A 20,562-nucleotide genomic window follows, 5' to 3' on the forward strand; every position below is an offset into this window, starting at 1 on the left:
TCGGAGTCTTGTCCCTACGCTACGTTAGCATCGGCCAGACAATCAAACTTTTCCCTCGGAAGAATTCTCGAGACAGAAGAATGCCGGCAGAAAAGACCTATGACTCATTTCCCAGCGTCGCTTCTCTGATTGTTCATCCTTCACAGCAGTCTAATTGGTGACTAGTTGCACAAAAGACCGTCGTGCAATTAATGGGCGCCGGGGAAGCCTCGATTGAAAATATCGATCGAGTTAACGCTTTCGGCAAATCCAACGCGGCTGCCCGTGGAGAAGAATCAAATCGTAATCCTGTTGTTACTCGTTGTTGCGTGGATGCGAACTGCCCGTGATGAATACCGGTCATTACCGAAAGACGGAAATGGGGATCAAGCAAAAACTTGGATTTAATCGGCCATTTCTGAGCTAATTCGAGTCCTAATCCCCTCAAAGCGATATCTCCACTTAGTCACATGACTTTGATCATTATAGTTTTTTTTTCTCCAAACTTCTTACATCTAGCTTCTAATCTTGATTTTACCGTCGGGAGTTGTCGTTATTTTTCTCAGTTTGATGTGCTTTCTTGTGTTTGTGAAAATGCTGTTGTCAGGAAAACAAAAAACACTTACCTGAACTTGATTATTACTTTGTTTTGCTTGACTGTCGCTTTCTACTCTCTGCCTTCCACTTACCGTAATGGAAGAAATGATTTTCCTTTATAGCCTTCCCGCACAAATTTGCGTATTTTCTCGAAACGCAACATTTCTTTTCTCGACAAAAACAACAACAACATCAGCCAATAATAACGTGTGTGTGGATGTTTTCAGCTGCGTGGGCGTAATCATGTCTTTGATTCTCAACTGGTAATGATCATGTTGGATTCGACTCACGATGTTAATATGACCAAATCGGCTCTTGGCAGATTCACCCGCCGGGACGAAGAGGTCGATAATTGCCCAGCCCACAGAGGATATAATCTCCAGGTGGGTTGAGATTCCGATGCTCCCGCAATAATCGTGGGAATGGATCTAATTGACAATCGGCAAGGTCATGAGAAGATTGCTCTAATCGTCTCACCGTGATGTGATTGATAGAATTTGAATGTTGCCTCAATCGTTACTGAGCATTTCATGGAATTCCCTTGATCAATTATGGGGCGAACTAGTAATTAACTGATTAACAATCAGAGGCCTCCATGGACTCAACTTTCAATAGCGGAAATAATGATGCGCTTTTTTAAACGTCTGGTAATTCATTTTGAGTATTTTTGTGATAAAAGCCTGAATCAACGTACCGAGTCGTGTACCCCTTTTTGCCTCATTAGCGTCCAATCGGGATTAATGATGATTCAGCACAATTTCTTAATAATGTACAAATAGGATCATTAATTTGTCCATTCCGGGTGGTGTATTTTTATTTCCAAGCTTATCGTCATAATTTCATCGGATTCTCTTCTCTTCCTCTGATCCTATTTAGCGAGGAAGACCGTGACAAAGCATTGCAATTAGACTGCGAGGGTGCGTTTTATTTGTTGCTGGCTGATTGTTGTCTCCGTATGGGCCCCCGGACGCGCAATAATGTTTGTTTTTCTTTGGCTAGGAATGGTCTCCTGGCATTTATGAACTTTTTGGGATGCAGCTCCTGGGCTTTTATTATATTATATTATATTATATTATATTATATTATATTATATTATATTATATTTGTTATATTTGTTATATTTGTTATATTTATTATATTTATTATATTTATTATATTTACTATATTTACTATATTATATTATATTGTTATACTGTATCATATATATTATATATTTTATTTATTATATATTTTATTTATTTATTGAAGTCCTGAAGGAAAATCGTCTGGCAGCGATGCATTGACTTTGCATCAATCGGATTCTCTGCGAAATGACGAATGGCAACAAAAGACGGACGTGCGCCGTCCGAAATTCCAGCTTGCATCGTACGAGTAAATTACCTTTGACAGAAAGTCAACGCTAACGATTGAAGTGCTTTTACTACAGGGACACGGACTGAGCCTCGGCTTGAGTGCTCGCACTGTACGCAAAGTATAGCCAAGTGTCAAAACAAATCACGACGACATTTCCGCTCTCCTTGGACTCCAAAACGAGGCTAACAACAAATCAATGCGCTTCTCTTAACGGCGTGTTCCTTTTAGCCTTCACCAAAATTAAAAGAGACACCAACACTATTGATACAGTACAAAATGAGAAGTCACCGGGGTTGCAAATGTTCTTTTTGATGCCATAAAAAGGAACTGTAAAGCTGTCATTCATCTTTTTTTTTTTTTTTTGAAGCACTTCACACAAATCTTTCTCTAAAAAGACCCATTGACTATTTAACAAACCTTTTTGCTGTGCTTGTCACTCCATCGATCTCCGTCGTAAATTGAACCGGAAGGCATTATGACCCCGACATGGTACGCTTAACAATGAGGACAAATTGCGTCTTTTTTTTTTTTTAAAGACCCCAATAATCCCAAATATTGACATCTTACATTGTTGGGCTTGCATGCATGGATTTTGACCGAAGCAGCATTTCTGTCACTCTGCTTTTCTCACGCACAAAACACACTGGCTGGGAGAAAGCAGGAAAGAGAGAGAGAGAGAGAGAGCGAGGAAGCATTACAGTGGCGTGCGTGCAAAACAACCCCCGTGTGCTGCAAAGAAGTGAGCCACAGATGGAAATAAATGTTTAGCCCAGATCCAAACATGTCACTTTCATTCAGCCATATTTGCATCACGTGTGAGTGTCTGGGTGTGAGCTGTGGCTGACAGCAGCTTCTATGTGAGTGCTAAAAAGACCCATTGACTATTTAAAAAACAGTGATTCGCCGTTCGAATGACGTTGCAAATCCATTCTTTGAAGATGTTAATTATTTTTATTTTTTTTTATAGGTGCCTGCATTATACTCAAGCCGCAATGTGGTATCATCAACCAAGCTCCAATCAGGTATTGCTAATTTTCTTAAGTTTCGGGTATGTGACAAAATATATTTCCAGCAGTGTCCTTAGTCTGCATGGACCTGTGTAGGACATCCCAAAGACATATTGAATGAGACAGGGTCAAATATTTTTTTTTTTTTCTAAAGCATAGCTTGGCCATGATTTATTCATGTGACTTAGATGATTCATCCTGACATTTGCTGACGCTCTCGGTCTTGTGCAAATCTCTTGGCATCATAAAACTGCTCGTCTAGGGTTTACTTGGTAAATATTTAAGAGGGGTGTGTGTGTGGGGGGGGTGCTAGCCACATCATTCTTGACCATTCCCTTGATAGTAAGCGACCTGTTTGCCTTTCGAGTTTGACTTTTGATTTGGGTCACTGAGACGTTCCTGTTCAGCTATGGTATACTCCATCTCACTTGCAAAGATGGACAGTGTCATAAATATGATTTCGATAAAGTACTATATCCTCAACTCACCTCAATAGGTCTCACATCTCTTTATAGCCCCCACCAACAGCGCTATCCCATTTGAAAACCGTGGGGGCTCCCTTTGAGCAATGTGCAAGATGGATTCGCAACGGAAGTGTGGACGCCGCACGCCTCATATCTCAAAAAGCACACGCATGCACTCATATTTTAGGGCCGTAATAACATCCGCAAGCGGTGCACGCGCGAGAAAAGTTTGCCAACGGCCCGTAACGCCGCGCGGGAGACTCACAACTCTGCGTCTATCAATGGCATGTCGTAAAAAAAAAAAACTGGTTGTGTTGAGCAGAAATCATATTTGTATCAAATGCACCGTCAGCATCGTTGTGCTTTGGATGGGCTTCCTCAAAATAAAGTACTTGCAAAAACCGTGAAGGTAAATTTTGCCTTGAAATTCGGAATACAGAACAGCTAATCATGAGCAAGCTAATTTTTTGTTAATAATCTCTATCCTTAGCATCGTTAGCTAACACAGCTAGCGCTCCAATTTTCAACCAGTCATTTGATAGTTATAAATCCTCCACTGTGAGTCAAAAAAAACGCTGAAATGACACAGACTTTTTGCTATTTTAACAGTTCATCATTATGCTATTGCGCGCCATTCATTACATTTTTTTTGCATCTTTTTTTATATGGTACTACTTATGAAGGTAAATTTTGCCTTGAAATTCGGAATACTGAACTGCTAATCGTGAAAACAGTTCATGCGCAAGCTAATCTGTTGTTAATAATCTCTATCCTTAGCATCGTTAGCTAACACAGCTAGCGCTCCAATTTTCAACCAAAGTCATTTGAAAGTCATAAATGCTCCACTGTGAGTAAAAAAAATGCCGAAATGACACAAATACTTTTTGCTATTTTAACAATTCATCATTACGCTATTGCGCGCCATTCATTCGATTTTTTTTTTTTTTTTTTTATGGTACTACTTATGAGTGAGCAAAATCACAGCTAAGGGTGCTCCAATGCTTTCGGAGCCATTGGTTCTAATCACGCGAGCCTTTTATTGCTTCAGATGAGTCGCTCTGTTTTGTTTCAAAGAATGAATCCTGATGGAGCGTCGCTGGCTTCTGCCCATTTAGCTCTTGATGAAGCACTTGTCACCTTGCCAGGGGATTTCTTTTGGAAAATGTAAAAAGAATGCCTCCTCCTACATCTCCACTGCAACACTTTTAATCATTCTCCTTCAGAACCTCACAATGACACAATTCCCTTACATTAGATGAGTTGAAAATGATTTTGTGTTTTAGACACAATTGACTTAATCTCTTTTCTGACTTGAAATTCTGGCCTCATGTGATACAGTATGTGCAGAGCAGAGCCGGATTATTAACATCTGTACATAAATCTGCTGTGTGCTTTTTTTTTTTTTTTGGGCGGAAGCCATATAATCCCATCTTTTGTTGTCGGAATTTTAATAGCAACACGGAGCTGTTCTGTAAATTGCGGCATTGAGGGAAGATGCATTTTTGCGGTGTAGACTTAACTAGCTAGCTAGCTAGCAACACACTGTATTGTGTTGTGTGATCATTTCTGTATTTTTCTACGAAACAAAATTAATCACATGGCAAATTCCCTTTAATTCAGTTTGAAATGTGATTTATTTTTTGAGGGGGAGTCACATGTATCATATAGTATGGATTTTTTTTGTCAAGTCAAATTTTTTTTTATAGTTCAATCCTTATCGTTAACTCCTGATAGCATCTACCCTTCTGTCCTCTACCCCCTTATCTATCATGACAGATGCAATCCAATCCCATCAAAAGTCGATAAGACAAGAAGAGTGGGCATCACAGAATTAAGAATAAAATGAGCATTTGGCGAGCATCTAATAAAAATGCTACAGGTGTTCAGCATATATATTATGCCCCCCTTTTTTAAGGTCACTTGAAAACAAACCTTGTAAATTTAAATTATTTAAATTTTCCCTTTCTGTTTGCGATGAGTAAAATGCATGTCGATAGACAACAAAACACATCCCGTAAGCACAGATTCTTTGTCCTCTGTAAAAAATGACTTACTAGTAGCTTCTTCTATATATTTATATATATATGTGAGTTTAATACTGCCCCCTGGTGGCCGTGGTGCTAAACCCGAAGCATCAACAAACTATAAAGCACAAATTGTTGAATTCTTTACATTCTCTTGGATTGTATCATTACTGTATGCTAAATAATACTGTTTAAAAAAAAAAAAAACGAACTCATTGAAATTCGACTCCGCTGAATTTCAAATAAGACCCTACAAGGTTGGACCCCGGCAGGTGTTAATAGACTCTCTGGATTTTCTCAGGGTGCCTTTTGGCCACAAAAGGGAAAACTTGCTGTCAAATGGTGTTACCAGGGAGCGGCGTGAAGAGGGGAATAGGAAAGCAAGACGAGGGAAAAAGGGAACATTTTCATTACGGGCCCTCCGTGTGGGCTTCTATAGCCCGGGGGGGGGTCGGGTTCTGAATGACAGATTTGGTGCTTGGGTTGCACGCCGCTGATTGCAGACTACATGGCACATATTATTGGTAAACAGCAGCGAGGATCACTTTACGAGGGTACAAATATTTGTTGACAAGCTCTCCCTTTTGATTTTACAGGTAATCATATTTATCATGTTATTCCTTCGACGCTGTCAGAAGCAGTCACAACAATATTTTCATACAGTTGAAACGCATACGGCTTCAATTTGTTTTCCCGCAACTGGAAATTGCATGTAGGTGGATCGGAATAATTACGTTAAATGAAGGATGGATGTTTTTTTTTTTTTTTTTTTTTTCGGTGCGGTTGGTGAGATTGACCTGAAGTACCACTGCGGGATTCCTCTGAAATTGCAGAGCTCGCTAAAAGGCTTTTGACACCAGAGGATAATTTTTCACGCATAAATGGGAAAAAAAAAATCTGTCAGGTGAACCTTTGTGTTTTTCAGATTACCTAATATAATTGAGAACTAAAGAGCTACTTTTCCTGTTGGCTTTGTTATAATAAGCAAAAAAACAACCAATTCCCTCCTTTTACGTTGACATTTGGATGACCGAGGAGCTTTTGCAGGCCCCTAATGTCTCCTTACTTTGCGATGTTTTAGTTGACCTGCTTCCTCTCAGCATTTACTCACTTCTTTCCCTTGTTGACAGTCTTTTTGGCTTCTTCTGACCTTCTTTCTCGAACCTTCCGTCTTCTTTACCGACTCATTCGCTAGCCCTGACCTCTAATTATCACACTTCGCTGTCAGTGTTGGGGAAAGAAAAAAAAATGTCTCCTGACAGTTATCTGACTCAGAAGTCCCCTTTGGCATTTTCATTTGCACAAAAAGCCCAATTCGATCTGTATCCAGTGTTTAAAATGTTGCCTGTAGGCAATACACTGCGGAGACTATGTGCTAATATGCTAACGTTCACTTATAGTCAAATAGTCAAAAAACAATTGCAGAATAGTTTATGATATAGTTCATGGTTTCCAAGGCAGGTTTATCACGGCGGGTAAATAAAAAAAATACTTAAGTCTGAGTGGGCGGCTGCACAGATGCCGACATGGCATACCGTAAGCGACCACTCGAGCTCATGGACAGTCGCTAATGGATGAAAACTATTCAAATATGTGAAAATGAAAGAACTGACCTTTAAGTGAATGCAGGGGTGCTGATCTCGGAGGGACAGTTATGAAGTCCATTTCGAACCATTTTGAAATATACTCGCGCTTCATTGTGGTTCATTTGAGGGGGTTATATCAAAAATATATTGCAACCCTCCAGCAGGGGGCAGGCTTCACAGCCAGGCGAATTAACCACACCCCATAAATTTGGTTGGGATTTCCAATTTTTAAAAATGTCAATATTTTTCAATTGAATAAAAATTGAAAATTAAAAAAATAAATATTTTTTTGCAGATATTTGACTCGAAACCTTATTTCCATCCATCCATCCCCTCAAGTCAAGCAGCTACTTTTTGCATTGTTTTGCTAACTGCAAAAACAGAGGAACGCATGAACCCTCCCTCCCCCGCCACTTACATTTTCATTATATAATTGAAGGGCTCGCCAGTTATTTTGCATGGCTCCATCTGTACATCCATAGATACCTCGCCGCACATTCCCATGGGATTGCTGAGAGGCAGCTCGAAGGCACCACGATGTCGGAGGGTTGACTCGCTTGATGCGTACCCCTGGGAAAGCACACTTCCAACAACAATCAATTTGTTCTGAGTAGAAAACATTGTTGGAGATGACTTTTTATTTATTTATTTTATTATTTCTTCTTTCCTACATGTGGGGTTGTGGCATTGTTGAGACTGCTTTGTCAAGGCTGTGAAGAACAAGAACATACTCTGATTGCATTTTAAAGGCGGCACGAGAACTTTCCTCCCACGCTGAAATGTAAGGAATAGAAATTATTAAGCAACGGACCTCTAAAGCGAGGGTCAAAGATGGCGAATCAAAAAATCAATTTGAAATGGCTGATGTTAGATTTTCATTTTGGGAATTATTCATTGTTGAAATGTCGTGGCTAACGCGTAGCTTACTTGGCTGTCGAAACGGGCTGCCGTGGAAATTAAATCAATAAACGCTATTGGCAACATTTACGTCCTTCGTTGACTATGAGGAAAATTGGCAAGCACGTTTTGAATGTTTTATTCAAAGGAGGGGGGCAGAAAATCTCTCGGGATGCTCAGTAATTTACATGACGAGATAAGCTAATAGAAAACGATACAACACATAAATCTTAAAACAATCATGTCATACTTCCTCTATATCGATAACTTCTCACGTTGCTTATTAGCAAAATTTTTGTAGACCGCCGTATAAGAGGCCCAAACATTTCAAGCACTTTCCCCTAAAACAAATCATTTTGGCTGCTTTGGGGAATAAACTCATAATGAAAACAACTCTATTCATGAAACGGAAACAAATAGAATAAATCTCGGCTCCTCCAAAGAGGCCTCGACGATGCCGTTATTGACGGCTCCTCGTAATGAGTCAATAAAGAAGCATCAGACGAAAAAAGGAAATGCACGCAAACATGGCGGCTTCGGATTTTTTTTCACCAGTGTTTTTAGCGATCTGACTTTTTACATCTTTATAATCACATTGCACTCCTCCGTGAACCTTTGGCCTTTGTTTTCACCGGGGGAAGAGAATTAGTACCGTGGCTTAAGCTGATTCATAGTCAGCTTTTGCTGCAGAAAACAAAAAGTAGACTTGTGATGTCATCATCAGAAGCTAAATTAAACAACTCTCGTTTTAAATCTAGTCCGGAGAGTTTATTTACCTAACTGCACGGACTATCAGGCATCCATGATGAGTAAACACGTTTTTAAAACATTTCCTAAATTGTGTGTCTTTGAAGCCATAAAAAATGTGTGAACCTCTCGAATGCCTAAAAACGATTAGCTGTCCTTGATAAGTTGTTGTGTTTGCGAAATCCGTTGAGCTCGTTTCATAAAACTTGCATCAACAAAATGAGTCAAACCTATTTAGCTCCTTTCCGCAAATTACACTGCGGAAAGTTCACGTCGTTTGCTTCTCCGTTTTGCATTTCCAGCCGAGTCTCAGGAATGCCAAAGTTGTTTTATCGAGCGTACCTTTTTGGATTTATTCAGCACGGCGGCTAATCAGAAGCTATTGATGGAGGACTTTTTTTGTCGTTGGTTCAGTTGGGCAAAGGAAGCAATTGTTGCAAAGTCGCAGGTGAATCACCATTAACTGCCTCCAGGCAAAGTTTTTATTTTTTTCCAGTATGCTGCACCCGTCTCGGACACATCCGACTAATGGAGTGAAACTAAAACAGTGCTGGAGTTTGGGTGTCTTAAAAGTTGTACAAGTTAGACGGATATTTGCCTCAATGGCTGACAGGGATAAGCGGGGCGGAAAAAAAATATCCAGAAACAGCAAGCTCAATCTATCCATGTGGATAACTCAGCTAAAATATTGCTTCTGTCAAGTCTGTTACTCGTTTTATTTTGGTAGGTTTTCTGTTACTTCCTGTTATTATTCCATTAGAGTCGTTTTTTGTGAGAGACATAAAAAAGGAATTTTATTCGGCATCTGTTGGTGTTGTTTTACAAGAAGGAGTTTTGATTAAAGACTGCTGTTAGCTTACCACGATAGCCGTAGCAAGCTAGCCGCTGACTGGAAAAAAATGCTTTGCCACCATTTTGTGGCATCTACAAGCCTTCTGGGGCCTTTTTACTTATAGACGTTTGCTATTCATAGGCATAAATTAAAAAAAATTGCAGATTATTTTGTGGACCCTCAAACTCGCGGACACCTGTAGGTCCACAAACCCCAGTTTGACCACCAGCTCCAACACAAAGTTGCATATCTGGCAGATCAACACTGTGGGGGGCGGGACTATACTTTAGCTTGGCTCACCTTTACTGACCGTTGTAATAAGCTTACCTACTTTCCACGTCATGACCACAGACAGGACGAGACACAAAGAGATTTGAACAGGGCTGCCTTTTGTGGAAACCCAGCGTGGAAACCTTTCTATAAAGACTGATGAAGGGAACCCTTGCTTTGCTCCAATCTCCTTCTCAACAGGGGGTTTCTCTCTCTACAGCCAGAACATGGTAAGACGCTTCTTGAGATTGCTATCGATTTATCTGAAGCGTGGCATGTAAACAGTCTCTGCTGGTTGTCTCGTCCATGTGTCAAATATGACCCCCGTGCTCGTTTAATGCCCCCACCCCCTCGTAGCGCTGCCCTCACCTTTGCCACCAATCACTTAAGGGAAACACAGCATCCATGCCAGATTACCCGAGGATTATATCCCATTGACGGCACTCCACCGGATATGCTCCACTTAATTCGAGCGAGGCTCCCACCGCGTTTATCTTCGTTGCCCCGCGTTTTATTCGGAAGGCAGGAAGCTTATGAGTGAATGTTTCTCGGGTCAATTCGTCCCCGGAGGGCGAGCCAGCTGCTTTCCTTTATTAGTTTACTCACTTATGTGCTTCATATGCATATCAATAAGAGGTTAGTTTTATCATTCCAGCCTGCGCCGCGGGACTTAGCCCAATGCGGGCCTCCTCCAAAACTTAATTACTTCAGTTTCTTTCACTGGCTTAGTCAATTACAAGCAATGTAACAAGATATTCAACTTTTTTTTTTTTTTTAAATCATTCAAAAAGAGGTCAAATGACGGCGGTGACTTCACTTGCCATATTCCAGAACGTGAACAAACGAGTCTGAGTAGTAAAGTGGTTCGGCTGCACTTGCCGTCAACCTCACAGCTGTGTGAGATAAATAGAGACGGTCGTGTTTGAAACCTAAAAGGCCAAACCTGGCAGAAAAGAGATTTTTTTTTTTTTTTTTTTTATGGTTTACAAATGGAACCACTGAGGATTAAAGCAAATTTGTTACTCCGCCCTCGACGCGAAAACTTTTCTATGTACTGCGGATGTTTTAGCACAGGTTTCACTTCAGATTACGCTACAGCAGCTCGAAGCTCTTAAAATGTCTTTCATGTCCCTCACCCCCTCCCCTCCCCTTTTTATTGCTATAACCAACACCAAGTATTCCTTGCGACCCCCCCACCCCCCCCACCCCACGCCGCATGTGTCAGAAAAGCATCTTAGCGGGTTTAGGTCTGACACTTTTTGATAACACTACGAAACGCGGAAACAGGATATTCGAGACCTTTGGCGAAATCCTTGAATCCTTTGGGGTGATGATTTTTTGATGATGACACTCATGATGCTCTCATACTGTTGCCTTGTTCTTGCTGCAAAGTTTGTTTTCGTGTAGTGAAGCCGGTTTTTGTTCCACATGCACACCAGCGTAAAAGTAACCCTCGCCGCTTTAATGCTCAGGCATGAATAATCAATGATAATCAATGGAGCTAACGTCATGTTAGCTAGCAACTTCAATTGGCATTTCCTGTATTTTTATTTTTTTTGTTGTTGTTTGATTTGATGCGCTGCACCTCAATAGCACAGTTGGGGCTAGCGTCTAATTAGCATCCATTGCGTCCCACAGGCACACTTCACCGTTGATTTTGTGTACCAGGTAATTATTTTCTACTCAGCATATGTTCCCACTGTTTTTGCCAATTAAAATGTTTATTTGAATGGCCATTACCTTAGTGATTATATTCAAAGCCCCATCCTATTATATCTGCTGTTGACGATAGCTAGCTTGTTGGCCCTTTTGAGTTTCAGGTTTCAACGAAGGGCTCAGAGGTTAGAATAGCAAACGAACTTTATGATTTCAATGTGTTTTTTAAAAGTACTAACATACTTGAAGAAAAACTAACATCCTATCTTGTTGGAATCCTTAAAGCCAAGCGGCCAATAGACGAGACGAATACAAAAGCTAGTTTGCGCTCGTTTCCACATAATCGAGATGAGAGGTTTTACACCGGTTATGTGCTTCCGGGGTTATATGAAGGTCGATTGTCCTCTTTATCATGGCGGGAAGATGGGAAGCTTAAGGCATATTCAATTTTAACTGTGAACAGGGTGAATTAGAGAGGTGCTTTGGTAACTCGAGTGAATCAGAGGGGATACATTATAGATGGAGGAGTAATGGAGTGGCTTGTTTGGACCAAAAGATGGAGAGAGAGGAGCGCCTGGTAAATAGTTGGCAAAGATTAACTCAGCGGCATTCCGTGTGTATGTGTATCTTTAAAAATAAGTACAAATATATATATATATATGTGTGTGTGTATCTATATCTATATATAATATATGTATGTGTATGTATGTGTATATCTATCTTTATATCTCTATCTATATCTATCTATCTATATATCTATTTATATATCTTTTAAATATATACTTAGCATTCAACAAATGTCACCAAATGTACAAATTTAAATGTACAATGGACACCTCCGGGAGAGAATTTCAATGTTATTTGAAAGGAGTCCCGAGGGTAGTGATGCTTGAAATGATTTGGTCCCGAGTGAATAATGAAGCATGTGGAGCAAGAAGAGCGAGTGAAATAGTTTTACTATTATCCAGACTCTTTTCTTTTTCCTTCCTTCTTTCATCCCGCTGTTTCATTGTCAAGTGAAATCCCCCCCCTAGCCCACCCTCATCCCGCCGCTGCTTTTTTAAAACTGTTTGTTACAGGGTTAGCATCTCAATATAGGATTTCAAAGTTAGCGTTTTAAGCTAGTTTAGGGTTTTCGGGCAGGGGGGAGGATTTCTTGCCAGTTTTATGTTTTTTGAAGCTCTCCTCGTTGAACAAAAACCCACCAAATGTTTTTGGAGCGAGGCCAGAACGGATTTCAGGTATTTTTAATTCATTCCAATCGGGCGTATCCCAATTTTTAGCGTGTCCTACTGATTGTCTCCCTTCAAAGTGAGAAGGGCAGCTCTGTCAGATCAGCAGCTCAGTGTCACATATCAGACATTGTAAGTCTGCACCGCCTAATGGAATTAAATGTGCAAATAGGATCCATTAGTAGCGGGCCAGTGGAACAGCTGCAAGCTGGCATGGGAATGAGTCAAACACAGCGAGAAGACCGTTGGCAGCCCATTTCGGTCAATGACACCTTTTTCACGCAGGCCTTCTCATGCGGAGGTTTGCTTTTCGCTGTCCTCGCTCTCTCTCTTGCTGTTCTTTTGTCACTCGGTCAATTAACACAAGTGTCATTGTGTTGGTTTAAAAAAAAAAAAAAAAAAGTGGCTTCTCTTAAGAGAAGTAATCAACATAATGTGTTTGAGGAAAAAAAAAACCTTGATTAATGTGCTTGGAGGCGATAGCGAGGATAGAAGATGGAGTCAGTCTGCTTTGAAGAAGTTTACATTGGCTGGTGATGCATGCAAATGAGATTGAGAGGAAAATGGTAAATATTTGGAGCGGCGGGGAAGTGGGCGGGGTCTGCTTTCCGACATCGATTGAGCGACGGCGCCATCCAGGAGTTGCATTAGTTAATGCTGAGCTGCTTCGGGGAAGTCGCATTTTATTCATATGGTGCCAAATCATGGCAGGATAATTCATCTCTCCTGGGAAATTGTATGAAGAACATACGGGGGGGTGCTAAAATATATTCCCGGACAGCACGAGTTGCTCCAACAGCAAACCAGGAAGGAAAAAAAGCCTACTAGAACATTCAAAGTTGATTTGGGTTAACTCAATTCTGAAATCCTTTTAGGGTGTGCACACTTTTACAACTGCATTATTTCAGTTGTTTATTTTGACTTGCCTTTCATTTTTATTGAGTTGTGCACGACAGGTAAAAAAAAAAAGTTTAATTTTTTTAGTATCACAAAAACGTGGCGTTTGAAGAGGGGTGTGTAGACTTTCGATATCCACTGTATCTAATGTACAAAGGGATGTAAATGATCTTTCATACAACTCTGGACTATAGCGTGAAATAAAAACAACACTCGGTAGCCTGCAGCTTCCCGCACGACGTCATCGCGACACAAGTGTCGTCTTTCTTTCTCTTCCGTGCAGAATTGGAGTCGACTCTGCAAACAACCGAGCCCTTGTTTCATATTCCCTCCTCTTCTGTAGTTCTACTTCAAACACGGAAGAAAAAAAAAATCTATTTCCGTCTACAGATACATTACAAAACCAGGTGTGAAGTATTCAACGCCTTCACAGCCCAACACAAATAATTGAGGAGTTCGTGCTTCCCACTTGATGCTTCAGGCGGATGAAAGCTGTATGTAAATTGCGTGACCTCATGCTGTCAATCAATGAACACAAACTTTCAGGGTCGTCATATAAAATGGAGTAAGGTGAGAATTAGATCATTGAGTTGTATAGCCGATCAGATTGTCAGGGCGCTATCAAATTTTAGCGGCAGTCGTCCGATTGGATGTTTACCCCGATGGGAATCTTCGTACAAGCCGCAAATACACGAGTTGTCATTAAAGCCCCGCCCTTGTTACCCGCTGATTGTATCTCACAGTAGGTAATGAATCGCGATTGGGTTTAACGTCCTTACGTTTGATCTCGCTCGCAAATTGATTGTTAAAAGTGTGTGTGTGTGTGTAAGTGTGCGAGAGACGGCATCTTGGGTTTCAGCATTCGGTTTCGCCTCGCTCGAAATGGTGTTCTGTTACTCCGGCGGGTGCTTTGTCGACACGGCGACAAAGATCTGCTTTCAGTTTGCGTTGCGGCGGAACGTGTCTGTGTTGTCAACAGCAACAATCATATCATAATCATCCATATGATGAACTACCAAAATATAGCGCCAACTAGTGCCGGGGAGGACTTAATAGTGTAAAATAAGATCTGCACTGATATCGATACCTGGTATCGGTACTCTCTAGTCCTATTTAGTAACATTAATGAATTAACGGTTAGGTTCAGCAACAGGTAGATTTTTTTTTTTTTTCGGAAACGCCATAGCGGCTTCTTTCTATATTCTATTACCTGCGTTACGGAGGAAGTGGGATGTTGGTTGCGAGACTGATGAGGACGTCTGGCCACTTGAAAATGGCGATTTTTCTCCACCGACTTAAATGAGACGTTTTATTGCCGCGCCTGTCGCTTACACAGCTGGGGGTTGTTTACCCCGACAAAAAAAAAAAAAAGTCCCTGACACTTTAATTTTTATTTCACTGCGGCAAAGGTTTCATTATCGTTAGCGTTTGAAAACAGCAGCGTGTGATTCAGTATGAATGCTTATCTCAGTTTAGCAAGCAGTTATCAAACGCTTTGTAATTATCAAGCCTGTTTTATCCCAGGGTACTTATCGTAGCAGTATAAGTAGATCAAGTGTTTCTTAAGTTTCCCTGAAGAATGATCCATCGCATTCTTTGAACAACCTTGGATATCATATAAGCAATTTCAGCTGGCTTTGTTATTAGTTTTGAATAATCTTTGGCGATACGTCGTCCATAAAAATTATAAATACATTAACATTTGATCAGATTCGTATCATTTGCCTTGAGGAGCGCCTTTCGCACACCTAAAATTTCAAGCCTCTATTTGGAAGCCATCTTCTGCAGCCTTGAGAAATTGATAATTATATAATCAGTTATTTAATTGTTGCGCCAGTTTTGAGTCATTAAGTCAGTGGGGATGACGGAACGAAAACAAAAAGTAGAAATCTACCAAAAAACAAAAGTGTCACTTGATGGCTAGCTAGCAAGCGGCTAACATTAGCATCTGACTCCAGTGCTGAAGGTGTGAATGAATTAACGGATTTTCCTTTTCAATGGCAAAACTGTACTCATGGATCACTTAAAGTAATTTGCTTTCAGTGCTCCGTTAGAAATGTCTTTCGGAAGATGCTGTGCAATGAAATGACTTCTCTCCGTGGGGGTTACCACTTATGCAAGACTGCAGTTTTTGACGTGATACAGAAAAGATGGATGGCGAAATCATAGTTGTCGTTGCAACAATAACTATCGAGACAGCAAAACGATATCATCTATCTTTTTTCTTTTCACCGGATGACACTTCGGGTTTCTCCGGATGGCCGTGGCCGTCGGTGAAACCTACCTGCTAGTCATCTTCAGTCACCGGCAATTTTATTCCAGTGACCCGAGGTTTTTTTTTCGGCTCATATCTTGGCCCCCGAGAAAGACCCTTTTCAAGATTAGGGTCGGCTTGATTTGATCGCTCAAAACAAATTAGCAGAGATGTAGTTCGGGATGCGACCTCTGCTTGTTAATCAATTAGAGTGTATTGAGTAGAATGGGTCAATCAAAAGGTCAGTATCATGACTGATCCAGGTAGATTGTAAAGAAAGTATCAACCAAATTAAAGTTGATTAACAGTCAATCACTGTGTTACGCGGTATTCGTCTGTATCGGCCAGATACGACACCTGGTACCTGTAATTCAAACTAGCTAAATGCTAACTAATGCTAATTGTGTTGCTAGTTTATAGCTTGCTGACATTTCAAAAAAAAAGAATAACTGGTCCTATTTAGAAATCTGTTCCATCGTTAGTCCAAGCGTGACCCCGTCGAGGCACGTCTGCCGGCGCTAGCGAGGTAGATTCATCGAGGGAAGTGGTGCACGGTGTTCCCCTCGAGCGCCGCACTTAAGGTTGATCACACTGTCATCACGGGCTCTCCGATTCACGCCCTGTCACTTTGCGGCGGGAGAATTAGCTCTACCTGCTGTGAACTTGCCGGGGGAAAAAAGTTGGAGGAAGGTTTAACCGACAGTAAAGTTTTGACAAAGTGGAACAGTGTGACATTGTACACACTAGCAGCTGCTAACGTGATTGCCGATAGTGATGGCAGGAATTTCCATCAAATGGATCTCAGATTGAAAGTCTTGAGAGAGAAACCCCGGCTGACAATCTCGGTTCCAGCTCATCTGAAATCTTTTCAAACGATTTGTCCTTTTTTTTTTTTGGCCGATTGTTCAAGCAAAGTTGGAAGGATTTAATAACTTGGCCTTGTGTTGCTTCTTCTGGGCTGTTCTCACTAATCTAATTGGAGATTTTTTTTTTTTTTTTTTCACGTGACGGCAGCAGACAAATCAACATAAAAGTCTACGGATCGAGCCAATTTAAAGAAAGATGCTGCCAGCTGAAATAAACTGATTGGGAGCAAGAAAACAACCCCAAACACCCGGTCTGGAAAGTCGCGATTGACTCATTAAAATGCTGCGTCGGATAAACCGTATGTAAATAAATGCAGTGGAACCTCAAAATCATTGCTTTGGATTTCAAAACATTTCTTTTTCCCTGTAGCTAATCAGTTCCACAATGCTACCTCGTTAACTTGAGTCATTTAAACCCTATTGAGCATGCATTTTACCTGAGCCACTCCAAACAACAACGGAAAGCCGCTACGGTGAAAAACATCACGAGAGAAGAATTCAGCAGGGGTTTTAAGATTGAGGCGGAACTAATACTTGAGCTTCATCCCAAACTGCCAGCGTCTTCTCTCTGTTCAGTATGCTTCAAACTAAAAGTGACAGCCTAGCGAAGGAGGAGAGCTGTTGGTTTCCCGAGCATATTTGTGATGAGAATCTTTTTTCTCTCCTCCAGGTTGGCAGACAATAAGTCTTGACAGAAGATGCGACGGGGCCGATGGTTTATCAGATGGCTGGCGACAGGAATGGTCATCCTGTCTTCGCTAAAAGCCGTCTGGGGCCAGGATACGGACGGTAAGAGCGGGATTTCTTGCCAAAAAGCAGCCGTGCTGTTTAGCCAGAATAAAAACACGATTATTACCGTCTGACATCTTTTGACATTATATTGTTGCAACAACAGAAGAGGAAATCTGACATTAAACTTTTCATCCCGATGATGGCCTTGATGCGACAAAACATTGATTTTGTTTTGTAAAATTAATTACATACGTCTTAGCCACTAGCGTTATGCTAACAACAAACACAAGGGAGTTTCTAGCATAGTGCTAAGCTACTTAGGGATTTAAAATGAAATAAAAAAATTAAAATGAGCCCCTCTTCAGACACTGTGTTGGTAGGACAATCCGTTGCTCCTAGCAACGTAGCATTTAGCGCTAGTAAGGTTAGCACTTAGGTGTTTACTGATCCAAAACGGCTGGAAATTCTCGCCGTTACGACTAGATCGGTTTAGCGACAATCCGCTCGGTTACCTTTATGGATTCTAAAAGTTTCGATGCAGTGTTTCGTCTCAGTTTTGGTGAAACCCCCTTTTTCACGACCCCCATTAATTTCTTGTAATCGTGTGGAGTGCAAGAGCAGCAGCAGAATCAGCAGCAGCAGCACACGGGGGTGTTTAATTGTGTTTCAGCAGCTTTTCTTGTTGCCTGACAGGAAACTCGAGAAACATATGCAAGTCGAGATTGGCAATTTGGCTTCACCGCTTTACAATATTAAGCGACTCAATACATCCTGACAAAAGGGCCCCCCCCCACGTTGTTCGAAGTCAGGCAAAGTGTAAAGCTGATGAAACAATGTCTCAAATACACACGTCTATTGCAGTGTGTATTTTTTTTTTTTTTGCTCTTATTAGCTCCGAGCCAATGAGGCTGTTGTTGCCCGTGTGAGTCTTTAGTTCCACCCAGAGATATGATCTAGGTATAAGCAGGGGCGGATTTTATTTTCACTCGTAAATCTCCCTCCCTGGCCCACCTGGAAGCACCTTTAGCCTTTAGCTGATGTCAGCATGATTGGGATTGAACATATGGCACCGGTGTGTTTGAATCACTGAATCTGAATCGAACTGAATCATTTCTTTCTGTCCATTGTCATTGCTGTCATATAACGCCAAACCGAATTTGTTTTTATTTAGACAATAAGCAAGGCACGGGATCTTTAATCTGCACTAATCCAAAAGACCAAAGAGAACCACACGTTCACTCACTCGCCTTTCCGCTCCCTCGTTTCATGTTTCATTAGTAATCCCCTCTCTCTTCATGTTCTCGTTTTGATTTTTGCTGCTGTAATCTCATTCCGGGAGTATTCCTGACATGCTCAAACGCCGCCTTGCACCTCTTGTACGCCAATCGATGCTAACACGAGTGCAGACGACCGCGCCTGCTAGTTCAACGATGGGGCACGGAAGGTCAAACCACAATCCGGAAGGCAGCGGCCAGATGTAAAGCGGCCATACATCACGCCTAAATCCCTCCGGACGCTTAATCCGCATGTAAACGCACATCAGTTTTACGTGTGTAGGGTGTGGATTAGTTGCCGCCATCCTTTCTCTGCACATTGGTTCTGACCCACAATTGGTGTCTGATTAGCGGCCAGATGTGCCGCCCTGGTTCTGGCTAGTTGGAAAAAGGGGGGGGAGCGTTGGATTGACAGCGGGATGGGGTTTAATCTGTCCGCCAGTGGGTTGTAATCAGGCTCCAGCGTAGTGCAGGATGGAGACTGAGTGGAGGGGGGTCGTCGTACTTAGATGGAGCTGTGAGCTTGCAGGGGGTTTTATACCAATTGGCCCTGCCTGGAGCTTCTTGGTATGTGAGCGAGGGGGGGGGGAGGGCATTGATTGCGACCCTTAATCGCCGGAGACGGCGACAAAAATTCCCTTTTGATCCTCTACGACACAGATGAGCAACTTAACTGCTTAAATACATAGACTTTGCTCATATTTAGATTTTTTTTTTTTGCCATTCATCTGGTCCTATGTGGCCTGGCAGTAGCACGGATGAAAAATGAAGGCTCCCTCCAGCATTTAAATTGCCCCTCCCTGATCTACACCTCTATCTGATGTTCGAATCAATAACACCACACGACAAACTTCCTCCTCTTCCCTGTCGCTTCTGACGCATCCACCCAATTTTGACCCCGTAGAATAAGAACCTACGGGCAATTACCACGAGAAGTCTCCCAACGGGGAAGACTTGTCGGGTAATGATCGGCGAGACAAGGGAGCCCGTTGGAGATGCCATGCAAAAAGAAACCAAGCAGCTCGGTCTGCCTGCGCATTGATCCGTGCAATTTCGCTCCGGCATGAGGAGGCCGCCAATGATTTGAGGTCTTTCAGATCTGTCATTGCTCAGAAACAAAATGAGACCTGGTACAAGAGCAGTATCATGCTAATAGTACAAGAAAAATATTACCACCATCAAGAAATAGTCATCAGAACAGAAATGAGCTGTAAATATCATTTAGAGGATTTCATAGATTTGGGAATGAGACTATTTTGAGGGTTGCTTCAACAGCAAGTGTTGAGTACTTACATATGACCCCTGAGGTACGCCTCTTATAATTGTTTTACTGTTCTCTGCCCATAGAAGCACATAAGGCAACTTTCCTTGGAGTGACTACCTACTACACAACAAGCCATTTTGCCCAAAATCCATTTACAAAATGGCAGAACCTAACCAAGGCATATATTAAAAACCTGGCAGAAATGGAGCAGCAAAGTCTCCATAAATACATAGATTTAACCAAATATGTCAAAACATCATAAATTGGATTTACATTTGTACATCAACTGGTGCAGTCACTTCAAACTATAAGTTATGTAAAGATAATCCTCTAATTCCACAGCATAGACTAAAACCAAAACAAACAATGTTTAATTTGTCCTAATGGGCGGCCATTAGCAATGATTGGTCGTCTGAGCCACTGCCAGCCTTCTCCCGACCCATCGACCCCTTAAATGCAGGCGCCAAGTGCTTTAACCTGCCAAATAGAGGGCAGCCACGCCGAACACAAATCCCCACCTGGCTCGATTAAGGAAAATGTCATAAAGAACAACATTAATCCACCAAATTGCCTACTGCGGAAGAGGAAGTGGCTCGAGTGGCGCGTTCTAATTCTCGGCCCTCCACAAAGG

General features: G+C 41.6%; 1 protein-coding gene across 2 annotated transcripts in view; it reads left to right on the forward strand.

Annotated features, from left to right (window-relative positions):
- Positions 1-20,562, forward strand: part of LOC125979042 (protocadherin-15) — a 106,365-nt gene that overhangs the window by 16,280 nt on the left and 69,523 nt on the right. The window contains exons 3-4 of one of the 2 annotated variants that reach the window (XM_049737083.2): positions 2,897-2,951; positions 17,332-17,450. In XM_049737083.2, the coding sequence (XP_049593040.1) occupies positions 17,360-17,450 (91 nt within the window). In that variant the 5' untranslated portion in view covers positions 2,897-2,951; positions 17,332-17,359. Of the gene's footprint in view, positions 1-2,896; positions 2,952-8,245; positions 9,987-17,331; positions 17,451-20,562 lie in introns of those variants that run through there. The other variant, XM_068652471.1, reaches the window with a different exon arrangement.

Source organism: Syngnathus scovelli, chromosome 12 (genome assembly GCF_024217435.2).
Source record: "Syngnathus scovelli strain Florida chromosome 12, RoL_Ssco_1.2, whole genome shotgun sequence".
NCBI lineage: Eukaryota > Metazoa > Chordata > Actinopteri > Syngnathiformes > Syngnathidae > Syngnathus > Syngnathus scovelli.